This window comes from Cheilinus undulatus, linkage group 4 (assembly GCF_018320785.1).
Source record: "Cheilinus undulatus linkage group 4, ASM1832078v1, whole genome shotgun sequence".
Taxonomy (NCBI): domain Eukaryota; kingdom Metazoa; phylum Chordata; class Actinopteri; order Labriformes; family Labridae; genus Cheilinus; species Cheilinus undulatus.
The window spans coordinates 55785103-55807037 of NC_054868.1; the positions used below are offsets into that span (position 1 = coordinate 55785103).

A 21935-nucleotide genomic window follows, 5' to 3' on the forward strand; every position below is an offset into this window, starting at 1 on the left:
CAAATGTTTGAGTAGTTTAAATGGAAACTTCAGACAGTCCTGCTGACGGCAGCAACATCCAGCTGCTGTAGAGTTTTTATCTGCTGAAGGCAAATTATTTATGTCTGTCTGCCTCTGCCTCTTGTCCTTTCTCTCTCTTCAGACGTTTGGAGCAAAATGGCATCAAGTCGGTTCCTCCGGGCGCTTTCACCTCCTACAAGAAGCTTCGGCGGATGTGAGTGCTCCAAACATGTCTGAACTCTTTTACATACAGATTCAAAGATTAGGGCTCGTCAGGATAAATTAGCCTCCTAAAGGTGTTTCACTTTCACATTCTGTCTCTTCATAGAGTGACAAAAACTTTAACCAGGTGACGTAGATTAGTAGGAGCTCCATCTAAGAACGACAGGCATCTTCAGCGTCAACACTGCCACAGGCCTTTCTGCAGACTCTCAGGACTTTTTCTTATAACGGAGCACTTTTCAGGTGTACTAAGAGGACTTTAGCATCTCTTCATTCTTCCTCAGATGGTTTTCTTTATAAACAAAGAGCAGACAGTCTTTTTATGTTCACCTTCCTCTCCTGCTGTCTGCCTCCCTCCTCCTCCTCCTCCACATGAAGCTGCAGAGCTGTGTGCAGATTCAGACGGACTGCAGAGTCTTTACAACTCTTCTGTCTCCACTGACAGTTTTTTACATATCCCATCAATGACGTTTAATTTCCCGCAGAAACTTTTAGTTTCACTCTCTAAGCCAGTGATCCTCAACCTTTACAGCCCACGGCCCCCAAAATGAAGGAGTCACAGACCGGGGACCCCCACTGGACCTGAAGGTGGATCAACACGGCCATGCACTTCCAAGACAGTCCTCTGCAGACAAGGTCACCCATAAGGGGGTAACTGGGAGAGCTTTCTGGGGCCCAGCCAAACTGGGGGACCATGGAGGTCAGCAAAACCATGATCCATTATAAAGTTAACCTGTGATAACCATCATTTATATCTACCCTGATAAAATAACCACTCTTATCAAAGAAATACATATCTGTTTAATCATTTGTGTAGTAAATAGCCTTCTGAAAATGTGAATCCCTTTAGTTGGAGAAAAAAAAAAAGAATTAAAATGGGTTAAAAATGGCAAAAGAGTGGAAAAGTGGTGAAATTGGATTTAAAAAGAAGCAGAAATGGGTTAGAAGGAGCAACAATGACATAACAATGGCAAAAAAAAAATAAAAAATGGGTTAAAGTGGGAAAAATGACATAAATAGTGGTAAAAGGGAGTTCAACAGAGGCTGAAATGGCTTTAAACTGGCAAAAATGTGTGGAAATTTGGTGATAAATTAAATTTAATTGAAAAACTGATATAAACTGGCAAAAAGTGTTAACTAAGAAAGAGAAAATAGGCAGATATTTGCAGAAATTGGTTAAACTAGCAAAAATTGGCACATCAGAGAGTGAAATGTGGGTAAAATGAGAAAAATTGGGTGTTAAAAAAGTGGTAAAAAGGGGTTAATAGAGGCAATAATGGATCAACAGAGACAACATTAATCTGAAGTGGCAAGAATTGGTTTAAAAGTGGCAAAAACAGACAGAAGAAAGTGGTGGAAAGAGTTTAAAACTGACAAAAACAGGTGTTAACTGGCAAAAATTGGGTTAAAATGGATGAAAATGGGTTAAAATTGGTGTAAAGTGGCAACAGCGTAATTTTAAAAATATTCTTAGTTTTTTTTAGCTAATCTGGCGACCCCCTCTCAGTGTCTTGCGACCCACAATGGGTTCCCAACCCCAAGGTTGAGAACCACTGCTCTAAGCTGCAGCAGAGTGAGGAGGGGTGTAAACAGACCTTTAGAACAGTGGTTCTCAACATTGGGGTCGGGACCCCCTTGTGGGTCGCGAGATACTGAGAGGGGGGTCTGCAAATGTCTTAAAAAAACTAAGAATAATTTTAAAATTACACTATTGCCACTTCATACCAGTTTTGCCAAATTTTAACCTTTTTCATACATTTTTCCCTCCAATTTTGCCCATTTTTACACGTTTTCGCCACCTAAAATCAAATTTTGTCAAACTGAAACCCTGTCCACCACTTTGTTTGCCTGTTTTTGCCACTTCTAAACCAATTTTTTCACTTTCTCCCTATTGTTGCCTCTATTGTTCCATTATTGCCACTATTAACAACTTTTTACGCCCATTAAACTGCATTTCACTATTTGATATGCAAATTTTTGCCAGTTCAACCAATTTCTACCTGTTTTCCTGCCTTAGTTAACCCTTTTCTGACAGTTCATATCAATGTTTTATCCAATTTCACCAAATTTCCACCCATTTCTGCCGCTCAAAGCCATTTCAGCCATTTGATAATCCCCTTACACCAATATTTATGCCCGTTATTGACACTTTAATCCATTTTTGCCTTTTATTGGTTATTTTTTGCTGCTATAATCTAATTTTTGCCACTTCTTACCCATTTCTGCTACTTTTAAAATCCAATTTCACCACCTTTCCCACCATTTTTTTTCCCATTATTAACCCATTTTAGCAATTTTCAAACCAATTTTAATTCTTTTCTTTAACAATGGGGAATCACATTTTTACGAAGGTTATTTACTCCTCAAATGAATAAAAAATACATTTTTTGTGATAAGGGAGGTTATTTTTTCAGGTTAAATATGAAATAACGATACCACGGCGTAAGATTACTATGGACCATGGTTTTCTTGACCACAGACCCCCAGTTTGGCTGAGCCCCATAAAGCTCCCCCATTTACCCCCCTCATGGACGGCCTTGTCTGAACATGACTGTACTACAATAGAAGGCGTGTTCAGCCACCTTCAGGGACAGCGGGGGTCCCCGGTCTCTGGCGCCTTTATTTTGGGGGTCGGGGGCTGAAAAGGTTGAGAACCTCTGCAGCAGAGTGAGGAGGGGCATAAATGGACCTTTAGGAGGCGTGATTGGACCAGTAAACTGTAATTATTAAACAAACAACCAGCGGGCTGCTGCCCCTGCTCCAGAGGCAGGTGTACTAGATCAAACACGGATAAATCACCCTGACCCCATATTGAATTGGCCCACTGGAAAAATATCTGGTTCTCCAGATTGCTTGTCCAGCTTTTGGGGGCTGAAGGAAAGGCAACACTAACTCAAAATACCACTTGTTACCACGGGAACACCATAGGACCACACTGGATGTCACTCCTGTAAAAACAGCTAACAGAGGCTACGACGCACACAGAATCACCAAAGTTAGACAACAGAAGACTGGAAAAACATTCCCTGGTCTGATGGGTCTCAGTCTCTGCTGCAACATGTGGATGACAGGGCTAGGATTTAGTATAAACATCATGAAAGCATGGACTCACCCTGCTTTATATTACCAGTTCAGGCTGATGCTGGTGGTGTAATGGTGTGAGGGATATTTTCTTGGCAGTCTTTGCACCAACTATGCATCATTACAACGCCACGCCCTACCTCGTTACTCCTATTTCATTTCAGCTTGTTTTCATTTCACCTTGTCATCGTTCAAAAATCACAAATAAAAACCCCAAACCTATCCAGATAAATCACGCCATCCAGATAGAGTGAGTTTGATTGTGGTTGGATGAGAAGTATAAACATAATACCATTCTGACACCCTACTGGTTTGTACGCGATCCATCGCACCTGCGCACGTGACATAAATCACGTCACACTCCAGCAAGGAAATAGCAGACGTATGTAGCCTGGTACGAGGATGTATGTGGCAGAGGCTCAAGAGAACTGGAGCGAAATGTCCCAACCAATCACCAGCGAGGAGGTTGGTAGCCAGGAAGACCAGTACGTATAGGCAACTAGTCATCATGTCTTCTGCTCCATGAAGCACATGTTAACGCTCAGTAGTACACAGATATGGTTCTTGAATGTATTTGCATTGTACTAAAATGCCTTCATTTTCAACGGGCATAAATGAAAAATGTTTTTGGGAGGTGAGGCAGCGCACTATAGGACCCTGTGGCACGGCCTAAGCTTTTGTCACTAAGGATAAGTGAACCCCCGGCTCAGAGCTAACTCCGCCCACTTCCATAATTAAAAAAATGCACAGAAAGTGAAGAGTTTGGCTCTGAGAGGAGGGAGGGGAAAAGGACAGGGTTTTCCAGATGGCGGATTAACAGTGATGTCCCCTTGTCAGAGAGAGACACAGACAGAGTCCCACAGCACCGCTGCCTCATAGCGATCTTTTAAAGTGGAGGAGTTTTCCCAGAGTCCCCTGCAGCAGGCTACAGAGTGGTGGTGGACTGTGGTGGTCTCAGATGGTCTTGTTTGGGTTGTTTGCTCCAGCAGCCGCGTTACTACAGCCGGAGCTCTCAGAGCCGAAGCAGTGCAAGTGCAGGCAGAAGAGGATGGGAGTGGGCTCTGAATGGGAAAGTCAGTCCGAGGCGCTAACGCTCTACCTTTTATATAGAGACGTATGTGACGTAGAAACCGCTTTCTACGTCACATAAGCCCCACCTTTTCAGAAAAGATTTTTCAAAGCAGATGTCTGTTTGAGCTCATTAAAAGCCATAAAATCCAGGTTTTTATCAGTTTGGTGCAAATTTCTGCTATAACACCGACACTGATGTGTTTTATCATAGTTCAGTCAGATACTTCAGTGTACAGTTGAAAAAAATGTTAAAGTGTTCTCTACCTCTTTAATGGCATTTCCCCCCTTACATTACTTTATCTTTTATAATTTAAGTAGTTTTGAAACCAGAACTTTTACACTTTTACTTGAGTAAAAAGCTTGAGTTGATACTTCAACTCCTACAGACGTCTTTTTAAATCCTAGTGTCTATACTTCTGCCTGAGTAATGAATGTGAATACTTTCGACACCTCTGCTTGAACATAAAAATGCACTCAAATAACTCTCCAGATTTCAACCTTTTCAAGTCTCAGGCCCCTAGCTTTGAGGTGAGGAAGAACCGTGATGGTGCTTGTTGGAGAAGTCCATGCAAACCCCACGAGGGCGCATGAACAACGCAAACCTGAAACACCTTCATCACAGCCTTAAAAGGCTAATTATGTCATTTAGAGTCTGTACTGTTCAAACACAAACCCTCAGACAAAAATGTGTCCGCTGGTTTTAAATATTTTGGCACCCTGAGGTAGACGGCTGCAGCAGAGCGCCTTTGGGACGAGGTGGTAAAAGAGATTCTCTTCATTGATGTGTAATGATCCCTGCACCCCTGAGTCTCCGTCACAAAGGCAGATCTGAAGGCAACAGGGGTCCAGCTCAATACTAGCAAGGTGTACCTAATAAAGCGGCTTATCAGTGTGCATTTTCTTATAGAAGATAGTTTGAGACCTGCTAAGCTAACACCACATAGCCAGGAAATATCCATTATATGCTACGAGTTTGGAGCTTCCTGTCAGCCAATCAGATTGCAGCGTTTCAGCCTCCAGAAGGCCAAACTCTGATCTGCCAGCTGGATCTTTGTCTCCACTGCTCAGCGATCTGTGGTTTTCCTGCGTAACAAACAGACCCAGAGGACTTTCAGCATGGAGGAGCGCTTGATTTGTCAGACAGCAGCCAGATCCAGTCCCCCATCAGAGGCCTTTTAGGGGTCCTGCATGATAAATCAAGCGCGTATCGCTGCGATCTGGGGAATATGAGGAGAAAAAGCTCTTTGACCACAATAATAGCTGCCTGAACTCTCTGCTAGTCCAGTTTCTTCTTTTCTTTGTGGTTTTTGTTCTTTTCCTCTCTCTCTGCCTGTTTCCATCCTCAGACGTTCTCCTCTCTATCTTCATCTCTCAGTGGTTCATTCCTCCCCCTGCATCTCGTCCCGTCCCCCCCTCCCTCCCCACTCCTCTTACATCATCACTGCGAGACAGTCCCGAGCGCTCAGACGGGGGGTTGATTACATTTCCAGTCTGGTTCTCATGGTTTCCTCTTGAAATTTATTGTGACAGTTGAGCGACGGACATGTGGCAGCAGAACAAGGATTTTATAATCGGACATGTCGTGGTTTGGCCCGGCCGGCCAATCAGAGATGTGAAAGACGTGGAGTTGGCCCGTGGACCGGCTCTGGCTCTCCGAGAGTCTGAGACATTTGTCAGGCTTTATTGAAGTCCAGTCGTGTCTCTGAGTGGGGTTTCTGCTCTTCTGAATGTCGTTTATTAGATTAGATTTAGTGGTTCAGAAATGAACAATAACAGCATTCATGGATGTTGAACCCTCAGCTCTCAGTCTTCTTCTGTGCTTTTTTATACGGCAGATTTAGAGAAACCACTTGAAACAGACTTTAAAGCAACACATGCAGATTATAATGAAGCTTTTATTTGGATCTCTGTCTTCTTCTTTGTGAGAACATCTAGTAATGTTTGATCAGACACTGCTTTCTGATCAGCGTGTTAACCCTTTAAGTGCCAAAGTCGCAAAATTGTGAAAGCAACGTTGCTGAATGAAATAGGCTCTAGCTGCAAATATGGTGCCTAATGTTGTTACTACTTTACACCAGGAGATGGCGGACATGAGCAAGTTCCATCCCAGCAGCATTTGTGGGTGTGTTTCTATTCAAATCTTTGGAGGGAGAGTTTGAAGACGCACCGCCGGTCAAGGAGACGAGGAAGTGGTGGTAGTGGTTGAAAGACTCAAAGCGGACGTCCGCAAGGCCCGTGCGCACAGAGCTCAGATTTTACGACTGCTCCGCGTACTGGTGTCACACAAATCACTGCTCGGCATGTATTTTTCACATCGACCCGCATTAAATGTGACACTGACCTGCATTTCGCACTTGCCACCATCGCATGGTGGAACAGAGCGAGAGAGATGGAGACGAGCTTTGAAGAGAGACGAGGTACGAGATACGAAAGTACCGACACCTGTATGACACGCCACAGAGAGTACAAGAACTACATCTAATGTAAATTAACTACATGTAATGTAAATTAACTACATCTTATGTAAATTAACTACATGTAATGTAAATTAACTACATCTAATGTAAATTAACTACATGTAATGTAAATTAACTACATGTAATGTAAATTAACTACATGTAATGTAAATTAACTACATCTAATGTAAATTAACTACATGTAATGTAAATTAACTACATCTAATGTAAATTAACTACATGTAATGTAAATTAACTACATCTTATGTAAATTAACTACATGTAATGTAAATTAACTACATCTAATGTAAATTAACTACATCTTATGTAAATTAACTACATGTAATGTAAATTAACTACATCTAATGTAAATTAACTACATCTAATATGAATTAACTACATCTAATGTAAATTAACTACATCTAATGTAAATTAACTACATCTTATGTAAATTAACTACATGTAATGTAAATTAACTACATGTAATGTAAATTAACTACATCTAATGTAAATTAACTACATGTAATGTAAATTAACTACATCTAATGTAAATTAACTACATCTTATGTAAATTAACTACATGTAATGTAAATTAACTACATGTAATGTAAATTAACTACATCTAATGTAAATTAACTACATGTAATGTAAATTAACTACATCTAATGTAAATTAACTACATCTAATGTAAATTAACTACATGTAATGTAAATTAACTACATCTAATGTAAATTAACTACATCTAATGTAAATTAACTACATGTAATGTAAATTAACTACATCTAATGTAAATTAACTACATCTAATGTAAATTAACTACATGTAATGTAAATTAACTACATCTAATGTAAATTAACTACATCTAATGTAAATTAACTACATCTAATGTAAATTAACTACATCTAATGTAAATTAACTACACCTTATATAAATTAACTACATCTAATGTAAATTAACTACATCTAATGTAAATTAACTACATCTAATGTAAATTAACTACATCTTATATAAATTAATTACATCTAATGTAAATTAACTACATCTAATGTAAATTAACTACACCTTATATAAATTAACTACATCTAATGTAAATTAACTACATCTAATGTAAATTAACTACATCTAATGTAAATTAACTACATCTTATATAAATTAACTACATCTAATGTAAATTAACTACATCTAATATAAATTAACTACATGTAATGTAAATTAACTACATCTAATGTAAATTAACTACATCTTATGTAAATTAACTACATGTAATGTAAATTAACTACATCTAATGTAAATTAACTACATCTAATATGAATTAACTACATCTAATGTAAATTAACTACATCTTATGTAAATTAACTACATGTAATGTAAATTAACTACATGTAATGTAAATTAACTACATCTAATGTAAATTAACTACATGTAATGTAAATTAACTACATCTAATGTAAATTAACTACATCTTATGTAAATTAACTACATGTAATGTAAATTAACTACATGTAATGTAAATTAACTACATGTAATGTAAATTAACTACATGTAATGTAAATTAACTACATCTAATGTAAATTAACTACATCTAATGTAAATTAACTACATGTAATGTAAATTAACTACATCTAATGTAAATTAACTACATGTAATGTAAATTAACTACATCTAATGTAAATTAACTACATGTAATGTAAATTAACTACATCTAATGTAAATTAACTACATGTAATGTAAATTAACTACATCTAATGTAAATTAACTACATCTAATGTAAATTAACTACATCTAATGTAAATTAACTACATCTAATGTAAATTAACTACACCTTATATAAATTAACTACATCTAATGTAAATTAACTACATCTAATGTAAATTAACTACATCTAATGTAAATTAACTACATCTTATATAAATTAATTACATGTAATGTAAATTAACTACATCTAATGTAAATTAACTACACCTTATATAAATTAACTACATCTAATGTAAATTAACTACATCTAATGTAAATTAACTACATGTAATGTAAATTAACTACATGTAATGTAAATTAACTACATCTAATGTAAATTAACTACATCTAATATAAATTAACTACATGTAATGTAAATTAACTACATCTAATGTAAATTAACTACATCTTATGTAAATTAACTACATGTAATGTAAATTAACTACATCTAATGTAAATTAACTACATCTAATATGAATTAACTACATCTAATGTAAATTAACTACATCTTATGTAAATTAACTACATGTAATGTAAATTAACTACATGTAATGTAAATTAACTACATCTAATGTAAATTAACTACATGTAATGTAAATTAACTACATCTAATGTAAATTAACTACATCTTATGTAAATTAACTACATGTAATGTAAATTAACTACATGTAATGTAAATTAACTACATGTAATGTAAATTAACTACATGTAATGTAAATTAACTACATCTAATGTAAATTAACTACATCTAATGTAAATTAACTACATGTAATGTAAATTAACTACATCTAATGTAAATTAACTACATGTAATGTAAATTAACTACATCTAATGTAAATTAACTACATGTAATGTAAATTAACTACATCTAATGTAAATTAACTACATGTAATGTAAATTAACTACATCTAATGTAAATTAACTACATCTAATGTAAATTAACTACATCTAATGTAAATTAACTACATCTAATGTAAATTAACTACACCTTATATAAATTAACTACATCTAATGTAAATTAACTACATCTAATGTAAATGTAAATTAACTACATCTTATATAAATTAATTACATGTAATGTAAATTAACTACATCTAATGTAAATTAACTACACCTTATATAAATTAACTACATCTAATGTAAATTAACTACATCTAATGTAAATTAACTACATGTAATGTAAATTAACTACATGTAATGTAAATTAACTACATCTAATGTAAATTAACTACATCTAATATAAATTAACTACATGTAATGTAAATTAACTACATCTAATGTAAATTAACTTCATGTTATGTAAATTAACTACATCTAATGTAAATTAACTACATCTAATGTAAATTAACTACATGTAATGTAAATTACCTACATCTAATGTAAATTAACTACATGTAATGTAAATTAACTACATCTAATGTAAATTAACTACATCTAATGTAAATTAACTACACCTTATATAAATTAACTACATCTAATGTAAATTAACTACATCTAATGTAAATTAACTACATCTTATATAAATTAACTACATCTAATGTAAATTAACTACATCTAATGTAAATTAACTACATCTTATATAAATTAACTACATCTAATGTAAATTAACTACATCTAATGTAAATTAACTACACCTTATATAAATTAACTACATCTAATGTAAATTAACTACATCTAATGTAAATTAACTACATGTAATGTAAATTAACTACATCTAATGTAAATTAACTACATCTAATGTAAATTAACTACATCTTATATAAATTAACTACATGTAATGTAAATTAACTACATCTAATGTAAATTAACTACACCTTATATAAATTAACTACATCTAATGTAAATTAACTACATCTAATGTAAATTAACTACATCTAATGTAAATTAACTACATGTAATGTAAATTAACTACATGTAATGTAAATTAACTACATGTAATGTAAATTAACTACATCTAATATAAATTAACTACATGTAATGTAAATTAACTACATCTAATGTAAATTAACTACATGTAATGTAAATTAACTACATCTAATGTAAATTAACTACATGTAATGTAAATTAACTACATCTTATGTAAATTAACTACATCTAATGTAAATTAACTACACCTTATATAAATTAACTACATCTAATGTAAATTAACTACATCTAATGTAAATTAACTACATCTAATGTAAATTAACTACATCTTATATAAATTAACTACATCTAATGTAAATTAACTACATCTAATGTAAATTAACTACATCTAATATAAATTAACTACATGTAATGTAAATTAACTACATCTAATATAAATTAACTACATGTAATGTAAATTAACTACATCTAATGTAAATTAACTACATGTAATGTAAATTAACTACATCTAATGTAAATTAACTACATGTAATGTAAATTAACTACATCTAATGTAAATTAACTACATCTTATATAAATTAACTACATCTAATGTAAATTAACTACATCTAATATAAATTAACTACATGTAATGTAAATTAACTACATCTAATATAAATTAACTACATGTAATGTAAATTAACTACATGTAATGTAAATTAACTACATGTAATGTAAATTAACTACATCTAATGTAAATTAACTACATCTTATGTAAATTAACTACATGTAATGTAAATTAACTACATCTAATATAAATAAACTACATGTAATGTAAATTAACTACATGTAATGTAAATTAACTACATCTAATATAAATTAACTACATGTAATGTAAATTAACTACATGTAATGTAAATTAACTACATGTAATGTAAATTAACTACATGTAATGTAAATTAACTACATGTAATGTAAATTAACTACATGTAATGTAAATTAACTACATCTAATGTAAATTAACTACATGTAATGTAAATTAACTACATGTAATGTAAATTAACTACATCTTATGTAAATTAACTACATGTAATGTAAATTAACTACATCTAATGTAAATTAACTACATCTAATGTAAATTAACTACATCTAATGTAAATTAACTACATCTTATATAAATTAACTACATCTAATGTAAATTAACTACATCTAATGTAAATTAACTACATGTAATGTAAATTAACTACATCTAATGTAAATTAACTACATCTAATATAAATTAACTACATCTAATGTAAATTAACTACATCTAATATAAATTAACTACATGTAATGTAAATTAACTACATCTAATATAAATTAACTACATGTAATGTAAATTAACTACATCTAATGTAAATTAACTACATCTAATGTAAATTAACTACATGTAATGTAAATTAACTACATCTAATGTAAATTAACTACATCTAATATAAATTAACTACATCTAATGTAAATTAACTACATCTAATATAAATTAACTACATCTAATATAAATTAACTACATCTAATGTAAATTAACTACATCTAATGTAAATTAACTACACCTTATATAAATTAACTACATCTAATGTAAATTAACTACATCTAATGTAAATTAACTACATCTAATATAAATTAACTACATGTAATGTAAATTTACTACATCTAATGTAAATTAACTACATCTTATATAAATTAACTACATCTAATGTAAATTAACTACATCTAATATAAATTAACTACATGTAATGTAAATTAACTACATGTAATGTAAATTAACTACATCTAATGTAAATTAACTACATGTAATGTAAATTAACTACATGTAATGTAAATTAACTACATCTTATGTAAATTAACTACATGTAATGTAAATTAACTACATCTAATGTAAATTAACTACATCTAATGTAAATTAACTACACCTTATATAAATTAACTACATCTAATGTAAATTAACTACATCTAATATAAATTAACTACATGTAATGTAAATTAACTACATGTAATGTAAATTAACTACATCTATGTAAATTAACTACATCTAATGTAAATTAACTACATCTAATGTAAATTAACTACATCTAATATAAATTAACTACATGTAATGTAAATTAACTACATCTAATGTAAATTAACTACATGTAATGTAAATTAACTACATCTAATGTAAATTAACTACATCTAATGTAAATTAACTACATGTAATGTAAATTAACTACATCTAATGTAAATTAACTACATGTTATGTAAATTAACTACATCTAATGTAAATTAACTACATCTAATGTAAATTAACTACATCTTATGTAAATTAACTACATGTAATGTAAATTAACTACATGTAATGTAAATTAACTACATCTAATATAAATTAACTACATCTAATGTAAATTAACTACATCTAATGTAAATTAACTACATTTAATGTAAATTAACTACATCTAATGTAAATTAACTACATCTAATGTAAATTAACTACATGTTATGTAAATTAACTACATCTAATGTAAATTAACTACATGTAATGTAAATTAACTTCATCTAATGTAAATTAACTACATCTAATGTAAATTAACTACATGTAATGTAAATTAACTACATGTAATGTAAATTAACTACATCTAATATAAATTAACTACATCTAATATAAATTAACTACATCTAATGTAAATTAACTACATCTAATGTAAATTAACTACATTTACTTTACTGCATGTAACGGCCCTACATACCACCATCTCTTAATTTTATTGCTTTGCTACGCCAGCAGGCAGAGCAGCTCCCTTTCCTCGTCATCAGTGTAGGACGCCATGACAGAAAAATGTAAACAACGCGCAAGGATTGTGGGAAATGTAGGATTTCATGGAAATTTCACAGGAAACTACTACATGGCAGTGCGCTGGACTATGGAAGCTCTGATGACTGCCGACATTCTGCAGGAAGTATGTTTGAGCCTTTAAAGGGTTAAATATGTGACCTTTAAAATTGCTGACTCGCTTCTTTTATTCCTCGAAATCAGTGTTACTCAGCCCTGCTCAACCAAAGAGCCAAATAGTTGAAAAATACCTTTGCAAGAGCCACAATCTAAGAGGTGAAAAGTGGCAAAAATGGCTTTAAGTAGCAATAAAAATAAGTCAAAGGTGGCAAAAGTGGTAAAAAGCAGCAAAAATGTGTGAAAAGAGGCGAAAATGGGGAGAAAAAGTGGAAAAATTGTTAGAAAGTAGCAAAATGGTTGAGAAGTAACAAAAAAATGAGTTACAGGTGGCAAAATTGGTCCAAAAGTGACAAAAATGAGTGGAAGTCACTAAAATGGGCAAAACACAGTCAAGAGTGGCAAAAATGGGTGAAAAGTAGGAAAAAAGTGGTATTTAATGGTAAAAGAAAGCTTAAATGGACAAAAGTGGCAAAAAAAATGGTGAAAGAGGGCAAAAACTGGGGGGAAAAAAGTGACAAAAAGAAGAGGCAAAAATTTGGGAAAAAAGGAAAGAAGTGGTATTTAATGGCAAAAGGTAGCTCATTTAGAAGAAAAGTAACAAAAACTGGAATAAAGTGACCAAAACAGGCTAAAAATGGCAAAATTAAGAAAAAAAAAAAAGAAGCTGCAAAAATGGACAAAAGACAGTTTAAGTGGGCAAAACATGGCAAAAAATGTGAAAAAGGGCAAAAATTGGATGAAAGTGGAATAAATGTTGGAAAAAATGGCAAAATATAGCTTGAATGGGTGAAAAGTGGAAACAAAAGTTTCTCTTTTTTTTAGGTTTTCTGGGAGAATAATCTTTAAAATTAAGACATAAAAGAGCCACAAATAATCACAAAAGAGCCACAAATAATCACAAAAGGGCCACAAATAATCACAAAAGAGCCACAAATAATCACAAAAGAGCCACAAATAATCACAAAAGAGCCACAAATAATCATAAAAGAGCCACAAATAATCACAAAAGAGCCACAAATAATCACAAAAGAGCCACAAATAATCACAAAAGAGCCACAAATAATCACAAAAGAGCCACAAATAATCACAAAAGAGCCACAAATAATCATAAAAGGGCCACATGTAGCTGGAGAGCCACATGTTGAGTATCACTGCTCTAAATAAAGAAAGTCTGCCAAACTGAAACCTGTGGGGGTTTGAAATGCTTATTCATGTTTTTACAGGGTGTTTAAAGTAGATCAATCAATGGAGGGAAGATTAGGGCCCATAAAAACTATGAAACAGTCTGACATGCCTGTCTACAGGTCTTAAATTTGTAGCATCTAATTGAAATATTGGTTTCTATAAATACACACTAAAGACTCATGATTACTGAGTGTAGATGTGCCGGTCATCTACAGCAGTGATTCTCAACCTTGGGGTCGGGACCCCCCGGGGTCACCAGACACCTTAAAAAACCTAACAATATCTTTTAAATTAGTCTGTTGACTCTTTACACCAATTTCACCAAATGTTAACCTTTTTCATCACTTTTTAACACTAATTTTGTCCGTTTTAGCCCATTTTTGCCTCTTAAACTCCATTTTTGTCCATTTTAAACTCTTTCTACCACTTTTTTCCACCTTTTTTGACACTTTTAAACCAATTCCTGCCACTTTCTATTTCTGACCCATTATTGCCCCATTAACCACTTTTTACATGCCTTTTGGCCTATTCTAACAGTTCACATATTTTTGCAAGATTATATGATTTTTTTCATCCCAGTCCTCCTAATTTCCACCAATTTTCTGCAGCCATTTTAGACACGTTTCAATCCCTTTTACCACTTTTTGTACCTGTTTTTCCACTTTAACGCAATTTTGATGATCTTTTTAGCCACTTTTATGTAATTTTTGCCACTTTTAACCCATTTATGTTCTTTAATTATCTTTAATGTTCTTCAGTTTCACCACCTTTCCCACATTTTTTTGCCATTATTAACCAATGTTAACATTTTTAATCCATTTAAATTATGTCTTTACCAAAAATTATTGTCATTTTAAGAAGGCTATCTACATAAATGAATAAAAAAGGTATTTGTTTCCGTGATCAGAGCGGTTATTATTCAGGTCAAATATAAAACATGGTTTTCACAGCTGGGCCGTGGTTTCGCTGACCTCCATGGTCCCCACTTTGGCTGGATCCCAGAAAGCTCCTCCTTTATGCCTCTTTATGTGCGGCCGTGTCTGCACGACTATTCTGGGATGTCCATGGCTGTTCTACCACCTCCAGGTTCAGTGGGGGTCCCTGGTCTCTGGCGCCTTTATTTTGGGGGTCGCGGGCAAAATGCAGTTTCTAAATGACGATTTTTTTTTTATTTTTTTTTATTAACAGAAAAAGTCCAGACCTGGTGGTCCTGTGTGAAAAATTCAGACTAAATGTTTCATGTGTGTTTGATTCCCAGAGACCTGAGCAACAACCAGATATCTGAGATCGCCCCGGACGCTTTCCACGGCCTCCGAGCTCTCAACTCTCTGTGAGTACCGACACTACTGAACTCAAGAGCTGCTGCTAATGCTAATGCTGCTAATGCTAATGCTGCTAATGCTAATGCTGCTGCTGCTAATGCTGCTAATGCTAATGCTGCTGCTAATTCTGCTGCTAATGCTGCTAATGCTAATGCTGCTAATGCTAATGCTGCTGCTAATGCTGCTAATGCTAATGCTGCTGCTAATGCTGCTGCTAATGCTGCTAATGCTAATGCTGCTAATGCTAATGCTGCTAATGCTAATGCTAATGCTAATGCTAATGCTGCTGCTGCTAATGCTGCTAATGCTGCTGCTAATGCTGCTAATGCTAATGCTGCTGCTAATGCTGCTGCTGCTAATGCTGCTAATGCTGCTGCTAATGCTGCTGCTAATGCTGCTGCTAATGCTAAAGCTGCTGCTGCACCTTTGCCATTGTGTGTTTATCTATGTGTGCATTATTCCTGTTTATACCTCCATGTTTCTGCACATGATGCTGTTTACGTCCCTCTGTTGGTCTGAATGATTCTCAGTGGTGCCTGCCTTCTGCCAACAAGAACAAACCAAGTTTTAATGTCTTGTTCTGGCTTCAGAATACATTTAAGAGTGCATATCTGTAATTGTACAGATATGTACAATTATATGGAGTATAAACAAAAAAAATTATTCATCATCTAAAACAGGGGTGGAAGTCAATTTAAATTATCAGCTGCAAACAAAAACTTGAACGCTGTCATAAAAATCTCTGATCCTGCTCTATAGTTTCAGTTCTTTGCACCTTTCCTGAAGCTTTAGTAAATGCCTGTTAAAAGAGTTTAAGCTCTCATATTAACTAGTGATTGATTTGGTTAACCCGTAGAAGCCTAAAGTGGCTTTAATTCTGTGTTTAGCTCTTTACATTTAGTTTTTGGTGTTATTATTTCTCTATAATTTGTCACATTACAGATTTAATTGTAATGGTGACAGTGTCTTTACTTCTGCAACAGTTGGGCCCAAACCATATCAATGCAGAAACAGAAAATTAAACCCACAACACTCTGGCTCCTTCTGATGCATGTTCAAAGCCAGCCCCAGTTATTTTAGTGAATATTTTCCTGTGAGAACAGCTTTTCTCTACATCTTGGCTGCTTGAGTAGCAGCTCTGTTTAAGAGAAGAAGAAAATTAGTTCCATCTATGGTTTCCATCTTTAGACAGCGTGGATTTGACACAGAAGCTTTACAGTGTTGTAGGCGGATCATTCACATTTAAAACTGCAGGTTACTAGATAACCACAGAGGTTTGGTGTGTTTTAGATAGGTTTAGAGAAAACATGGCAGTAAGTGTGTGTGTTCTCTCTGTGTGCAGGGTTCTGTACGGGAATAAGATCACGGAGCTGCCCAGTGGAGTGTTTCACGGTCTGTCCTCTCTGGAGCTGCTGTAAGTCCCAAACACAGACGTTTATTTCAACCACCTTTACTCTGACTGTGTTTAGTATGAGGGAGTCATAGGAGTCAGGGAGAAACTAGAGTCTGTAGACTTTAGTCAGGAGAAACTAGAGTCTGCAGACTTTAGTCAGGGAGAAACTAGAGTCTGTAGACTACAAGAGTCTGCAGACTTTAGTCAAGGAGAAACTAGAGTCTGTAGACTTTAGTCAGGAGAAACTAGAGTCTGTAGACTTTAGTCAGGAGAAACTAGAGTCTGTAGACTTTAGTCAGGAGAAACTAGAGTCTGTAGACTTTAGTCAGGGAGAAACTAGAGTCTGTAGACTTTAGTCAGGAGAAACTAGAGTCTGTAGACTTTAGTCAGGAGAAACTAGAGTCTGTAGACTTTAGTCAGGGAGAAACTAGAGTCTGTAGACTTTAGTCAGGGAGAAACTAGAGTCTGTAGACTTTAGTCAGGAGAAACTAGAGTCTGTAGACTTTAGTCAGGGAGAAACTAGAGTCTGTAGACTTTAGTCAGGAGAAACTAGGGTCTGCAGACTTTAGTCAGGGAGAAACTAGAGTCTGTAGACTTTAGTCAGGAGAAACTAGAGTCTGTAGACTTTAGTCAGGGAGAAACTAGAGTCTGTAGACTTTAGTCAGGGAGAAACTAGAGTCTGTAGACTTTAGTCAGGGAGAAACTAGAGTCTGCAGACTTTAGTCAGGGAGAAACTAGAGTCTGCAGACTTTAGTCAGGGAGAAACTAGAGTCTGTAGACTTTAGTCAGGGAGAAACTACAGTCTGTAGACTTTAGTCAGGAGAAACTAGAGTCTGCAGACTTTAGTCAGGGAGAAACTAGAGTCTGTAGACTTTAGTCAGGGAGAAACTAGAGTCTGCAGACTTTAGTCAGGGAGAAACTAGAGTCTGTAGACTTTAGTCAGGGAGAAACTAGAGTCTGCAGACTTTAGTCAGGGAGAAACTAGAGTCTGCAGACTTTAGTCAGGGAGAAACTAGAGTCTGCAGACTTTAGTCAGGGAGAAACTAGAGTCTGTAGACTACTAGAGTCTGCAGACTTTAGTCAGGGAGAAACTAGAGTCTGTAGACTTTAGTCAGGGAGAAACTAGAGTCTGCAGACTACTAGAGTCTGCAGACTTTAGTCAGGGAGAAACTAGAGTCTGCAGACTTTAGTCAGGGAGAAACTAGAGTCTGCAGACTTTAGTCAGGGAGAAACTAGAGTCTGTAGACTACTAGAGTCTGCAGACTTTAGTCAGGGAGAAACTAGAGTCTGTAGACTACTAGAGTCTGCAGACTTTAGTCAGGAGAAACTAGAGTCTGTAGACTTTAGTCAGGAGAAACTAGAGTCTGTAGACTTTAGTCAGGAGAAACTAGAGTCTGTAGACTTTAGTCAGGGAGAAACTAGAGTCTGCAGACTCCTTCCTTTCCTTTCCTTCCCTTTCTTTCTTTCTTTCCTTTCCTTTCCTTTCCTTTCTTTCTTTCCTTTCCTTTCCTTCCTTCCTTCCTTTCCTTTCCATTCCTTTCCTTTCTTCCTTTCCTTTCCTTCTTTCCTTTCCTTTCTTTCTTTCTTTCTTTCTTTCTTTCTTTCTGTCTTTCTTTCTTTCTTTCTTTCTTTCTTTCTTTCTTCCTTTCCTTTCCTTCCTTCGTTTCTTTCCTTTCTTTTTCTGTCTTTCTTTCTTTCCTTTCCTTTCCTTTCCTTCCTTCGTTTCTTTCCTTTCTTTTTCTGTCTTTCTTTCTTTCCTTTCCTTTCTTTTCTTTCTTTCCTTTCCTTTCCTTTCCTTTCCTTTCATTTCCTTCCTTCCTTTCTTTCCTTTCCTTTCCTTTCCTTTCATTTCCTTCCTTCCTTTCTTTCCTTTCCTTTTCTGTCTTTCTTTTCTCTCGTCTTTGCTTTTTTCTGATAGATTTTATTTTCTTTGTTTTTTTTAATTTCTTTACAAATTTTTTCATGCTCTCAAATGTAAAATGCCTCCTGACCTTGAACAAGTTATTTGCTGTTAAAAGCATTTTAGCTCTAAGTTTCTTTAACTCTAGTTCACGTGTTGCACAAAATTAGAGGCAGGTCTGGTTAACTTGAGTTGAACAAACTCAGTTTGATGCCTGGTTTAAAACCACACCGTTTCTTTGTAGGTCCAGATATTCTCGTTTTGTTTTTCTGCTTCAAACTTTGACATTTTTTCTCCTTCTGTGTCTTTTCTGCATTCATTTGCCATCTTTTTATAGTTTTTTCATTCTTCATGTTTCCGTTTGTGTTTCCTTCTTTTCCCTGTATTTAAAAACAGCAGACATCTGTTGCACAGGTTTGGTTTTCTGAAATGTGATGGAGACCAAACTGCATTTTATTTTATAACAGAAACATTTGAGAGCTTTTCAGGTCTGCTTACGTTTTTCAGCCGTCATTTATCCTCTCTCTGGCACTGCCATTATTTAAAGTCTGTTAACTGTTTCCTGAAGCATCTCTCTACAGCCTTTGGTCAAGACTTGTGTCCATTATTCTAGTTGACATGATGTGATGTGTTTTCGTGCACCAGGCTCCTGAATGCCAATAAGATCCACTGCATCCGAGCGTCAGTGTTCAAGGATCTGGAGAATCTGGCTCTGCTGTCTCTTTATGACAACAAGATCCAGAGTCTGGCCAAAGGCACCTTCAGCTCTCTGCACAGCATCCAGACGCTGTAAGAAAAAAACACGCTCGCTGCTATTTTAGGTTCTCTTCTGCTCCGTTCCACTCCATCCACTCCGATCTGACTGATGTGCTGCCCCCTGTGATTTCCCATCAGCCACCTGGCCCAGAACCCGTTCGTGTGTGACTGTAATGTGAAGTGGCTGGCCGACTTCCTGCGTTCGAACCCCATCGAGACCAGTGGGGCTCGCTGCGCCAGCCCCCGCCGCCTCGCCAACAAACGCATCGCACAGATCAAGAGCAACAAGTTTCGCTGCTCCGGTCAGTGTGTGTGTGTGTGTGGGGGTGTGTGTGTGTGTGTGAGACAGACAGAGGCTGTCAGCTTCAGCTGAATATGTTAGATGTTGAAATGCGAAGCTTTCCTCTGGAGAAATATCCAAACATCATGTGGAAGGAATGAAAACCATCATCTGACATACGTGTGCCATATTAGCATTTATATGAAGAACATGTCAGCAGCAGTCAAACACAGTCACGTCTTTGTTTGTAGCTCACAGAGATGCTGTATGAATGTCCTAACTGCTGGGACATGAGTGAGCACGTGCGACCAAATCTGCTCCTTTCTATCGTTTCCTGTTTGAGCGTCCTAGCAGCCTAAACGTCAGTCCGTGCTGACGTGCTGTTTTTTACCCAAACAGCCATTTCTGTTTTTTTTTTTTTTCTAACTCTGCCGAAGACGAGAACAGATGAACCAAGCAGATCAGGCACTTAACCATGTTTTGGTAGGACATAATTAAGAGTGCTTAACCAGGTCTGAACCATGGTGAAGGGCGCCATAGAGGGCACTTCACCATGGTTTGTCAATTGAGAGTCCAACTCTGAGGGCATTTTTACATTTTGCCCATTAAAAAGCAGCGTAGAGGGAGCTCAGCCATGTTTGGCCTGTTGGAAGGATACAGAAGATGGTCCTTAGCCATGTTTCGTCCAGTGGAGGGGCGCTGTAGAGGGTCATTAACCATGTTTTTCCATTGATAAGGCAACTGTCGTTTTCGTCATCGTCATTCGTCTGCATGTTTATGTTTGTCTTACTGTTAGCTTTTATGTATGTGGCTGCATGTTTATGTTTGTTTTACTGTTAGCTTCTATGTATGTGGCTGCATGTTTATGTTTGTTTTACTGTTAGCTTCTATGTATGTGGCTGCATGTTTATGTTTGTTTTACTGTTAGCTTCTATGTATGTGGCTGCATGTTTATGTTTGTCTTGCTGTTAGCTTTTATGTATGTGGCTGCATGTTTATGTTTGCCTTACTGTTAGCTTTTATGTATGTGGCTGCATGTTTATGTTTGTCTTGCTGTTAGCTTTTATGTATGTGGCTGCATGTTTATGTTTGTCTTGCTGCTGCTGTTTTTATGCATTTTTTGTGGTTGTTCGTTTATGTCTACTGCCATTGTTAGTCTTTTATGTCCGTTTTATTCTCTTGTATCATATGTGTTATTTCTTAAAAGCCTAACCAGGGACAAGGACTGCAGATTAGCCATGGCTAGATGTCTTTTATACATTACATCGGTTGCACTGTAATTAAATGCAGCGATGCTTATGTATTGTCCCTGACAAATAAACAGATAAATAAATAAATAAACTTAATGGGAATTTCTTACATTGTGCCAATGGGAATGGCATCACCAATGTGATTAACCCTGTTTTTCTACTGATAGTACACAACAATTGTGCTTAGCTGTTTTGTTCATTGGAAGGACACTATAGAGCAGCGGTTCTCAAACTGGGGTCCAGGGACCCCTGGGGGTCTGCAAGCCACAGTTTGGGGGTCCGCAAAATAATTCAGAATAAGTTATTAAAGTAATGCCATGTCATTTAAAGTCAAATAAATACATACAGGGGCCACAGCATCATAAAACAACCATACTAAACCAATGACTCCTACATAATTCAGCTTTGGGCCAATAAAATCTCAGGTATGATTGTGAGATATCACATAAATCTATCACTTGTCACACTTAAAAAAGCA

At 35.1% G+C, this 21935-nt stretch overlaps 1 protein-coding gene across 1 annotated transcript in view; it reads left to right on the forward strand.

Moving 5' to 3' along the window:
- Positions 1-21935, forward strand: part of slit1b (slit homolog 1b (Drosophila)) — a 165342-nt gene that overhangs the window by 76889 nt on the left and 66518 nt on the right. Inside the window, 5 exon segments of the mRNA XM_041785147.1 lie at positions 143-214; positions 15815-15886; positions 17221-17292; positions 19817-19960; positions 20066-20229. Coding sequence (XP_041641081.1) covers positions 143-214; positions 15815-15886; positions 17221-17292; positions 19817-19960; positions 20066-20229 — 524 coding nt within the window.